Genomic DNA, 3,216 nt, shown 5'->3' on the forward strand with positions numbered 1-3,216 from the left:
TGAATGAATAGTGGCATTGTAAAGCGCTTTGGGTGCCTTGAAAAGCGCTATATAAATCCAATCCATTATTATTATTATTAACATTTAGCATTTAGATTTAACATTTAGATTTAGATTTAAATATAATATTTAGATTTAACATTTAGATTTAGATTTAAATATAATATTTAGATTTAACATTTAACATTTAGATTTAAATATAATATTTAGATTTAACATTTAGATTTAACATTTAACATTTAGATTTAACATTTAACATTTAGATTTAACATTTAGATTGAATATTTAACATTTAAAATTCTGTTTTAAATATGAAAAGTTACAAATATTTTACTAAATGTTGTAAAAAATGACTTGTTTTGAGCTAAATGTGGAAAAATGTTGCCGTTAATTTCAGCATGTTTCACTTTACAAACGGCGCCCCATAGATATGTGACCAAACCTTAAGGCTTGCTTCATGCAAAAAAAGGGAAGTTCTCTAATATCAGGATTAACAAATCAAATCTCCGTTAGCAAGTTGACGCCATGCAGGGTCTTTTAGGTGGGGATCATACTTCTCATTCATACATTCATTTTCATTTTGTCATCAGACAGTTAGAGCAATGGTCTATGTGGATGTCTGCGTGCCTGCCTATTTTTTGTGATTGCACAGACTCGTCAGTGGAGAATTTACATAACAGTCTACCAACTATGCATGAACCCAGGACTTCAAAGAAGTATAACGTGAATGACTGGTTGGTTGCTGGGTCGCCAGCTAACAATGTCCGTAACTGTGTATAATACTGGCTTTAGAAGCCTTTTGGTGTTTCTGAGCCGAGCAGTACATTTATTCTTGTAAAGAATAGACCAGATTGTTGATTTGGTCACTCCTTTTATTTTCCTTCAGCCCAAAACTAGCCTCTCTCACTTGTACTGACATATCTTTTGTGTGTCATATTTAAAATTACAGTCAAAATGAAAAATACTTCCAAAATTATATCTGCCATTTGTCATGAAATAACAAGCAAAAAAACTCACATGGCCATCAAAGTACTTGTCAGTTCATTATCCAAATAGTTTTGAGCCTGTGAAAATGGGGACTACGTATAAAAATTGTAATTGCAATTCATCAGCAGTTAATGCAAAATGGCCCCATGAATTAAAGTTGAAAGTCTACACTTGAATTTTAAAATTGGTGAACAGAAGCACAACAACAAAAATTTTCTTTGTCCCTGTTGTTGTCCCTCACAGGTACGAACCACAGTGGAAATGGCGCTGTGGAAGAGATACTACTTGTCTGGGATGATAGATTCTAAAATGATGCTGCAGGCTGTTCGCTTCAGTCTGTGTGCTGAAGAGTCTGAGGACATGGTAAACCTGCCTGGAACAGTATTGGAGGCCATCTTTGATGCAGATGTTAAAGCTTCCTGCTTCCCTGGCACCTATGCTAACATGTGGCATGTGTACGCCCTGTCATCAGTTCTTCAGTTCAACATCTACTCAATCTACCCCATGTTCAATCTGAAAATCAGGCCCTATTATAACAGAATCATACGCCCGAGGACCTGCCCCAAAGACTTTGAGCCCCAAACCATCCACATTATGTGGTCTGGTGAGTTGCAGTCCGAATCATCATTCAGACCCAATCATTTTGTGGCATTAGTCCGCACAAATGACCTTACATTTGAAAGCCCTAACAACACACAGAGTGTGTCAGCCATTAAGAGTGACGAGCAAATTCAGGACCCCCAGCTTTCTTATCCCAGTCTGAAAGACAAGTACAACATCACCAAGAGAACCTTCTATCGTTGGAAGAGGCAGACGCAGGAACACTGCAAAAAGTCAGCCGCCAGGTATGAGGCTAAACATTTCTTGCAAGCTTGCTACTTATCAGGCAAGCTCATCCCTTTGCACCTGTTTAAACAGTTCTTCCCCGAGATCTCTAGGTCATCTTATTACAACTGGAAGCATGAGCTCATGAAATCTGGAGGAAAATTCTCCACCACCTCTTCCACTGGGGAGACGAGTTCAGGAGATAGCACAGAGCAGGAAGCCTGGTCATCACCTGATGCAAAGCAGGATGAGCTGGATCCTAATGATAGCGTTGCCGGTATGTTTGGCCTCAACCTTGGCAAGCTGGATGCAGAACGTGCTCACAATGTTGCACATATGCAGGAAGCTAAGCGCTGCCTGCAAAATTGCATTGCCATGAACGCATCCTTGCCCTTCAGAATCTTTAAAAGAAATTTTCCAGGAATCTCAAGATCAACCTACTACAACTGGAGAAGAGAAGCCATGCTGTTCAACAGAGGGTACAAAGGCAGCACTGGCAGCAGTGAGGATAGCTCAGACAAGAGTCAAAGCCCCAAAAGTCTGTCACCAGAGCTGCGCAATGTCAGCCAGCCTGTTTTGGCAAGGATGAGGATCTACAGACAAAAACACAGAAGCTACAGGCTTGCATATATGAGCAAAAAACAGCTCAGAGAAGCTGCAAAGTTGCACGTCCAGAAGGCCAAATGGTCCCTGGCAAAGTTTAAGATGAAATTCCCCTCCATGTCAACTTGCCTCTACTGGCTGTGGCGTAGTAGCCAGAACCACAAAAAGAAAATGGTCACCCAGAACACAGAGGCCAATGTCCTTAAGACGCTGGAGAGCACAGGTACAGAAAACCAGACCACTGAAAGCAGGGTGGAGAGTCAGCATGTAGCCCCATTTGTTGAGACCCCTAAATTTCTAGAAAGGCCCACCATGCCCCCCTTTGTCCCCACCCACATCCTTCACAGAAAGGCACCTGTAGGTGAGTCGATGTTTCCGATGGATGTTGTGACTCTGGCCAACTTTAAGGCAAAGGCCAAGCTCTTCCTACAGCAGCGCTTTGAGGAGAAATCCTTCCCCACATTTAAAGAATTCAGGTCCTACTTCCCGTTCACCCCTCGCTCGACCTACTACATGTGGAAGCGAGCCTTGCATCACGGGGTGTCACTAATTCACGCTTAAAAGCTTTTGTGCCACTTAAAAATTGGCATTCAGGAGCAAAATGAAAGCTCTGCTAGTCTATGTCACGTTCATACCGCAGCGTTTTGTTCTAAACAAACTACCTACACATTGTTGCCTTATGTTCTAATGTTCTAAAAGATTGTATACATGGGCTTAGCATTTAAATGCATTCTGTCCTTTCCTCCCCCCAGTACCACCCCAGTAGGTCATTCCTCCCTCCTGGACATTTGCACATGCACA

General features: G+C 41.4%; 1 protein-coding gene across 1 annotated transcript in view; it reads left to right on the forward strand.

Annotated features, from left to right (window-relative positions):
• Window positions 1-2,976, forward strand: part of vrtn (vertebrae development associated) — a 7,577-nt gene extending 4,601 nt beyond the window's left edge. Inside the window, exon 3 of the mRNA XM_005724997.1 lies at window positions 1,231-2,976. Coding sequence (XP_005725054.1) covers window positions 1,231-2,976 — 1,746 coding nt within the window. The remainder of the gene's footprint in view (window positions 1-1,230) is intronic.
• The last annotated feature ends 240 nt before the right edge of the window (window positions 2,977-3,216 follow it).

Source organism: Pundamilia nyererei, unplaced genomic scaffold (genome assembly GCF_000239375.1).
Source record: "Pundamilia nyererei isolate P.nyererei 1_Seehausen unplaced genomic scaffold, PunNye1.0 scaffold00013, whole genome shotgun sequence".
Classification (NCBI taxonomy): domain Eukaryota; kingdom Metazoa; phylum Chordata; class Actinopteri; order Cichliformes; family Cichlidae; genus Pundamilia; species Pundamilia nyererei.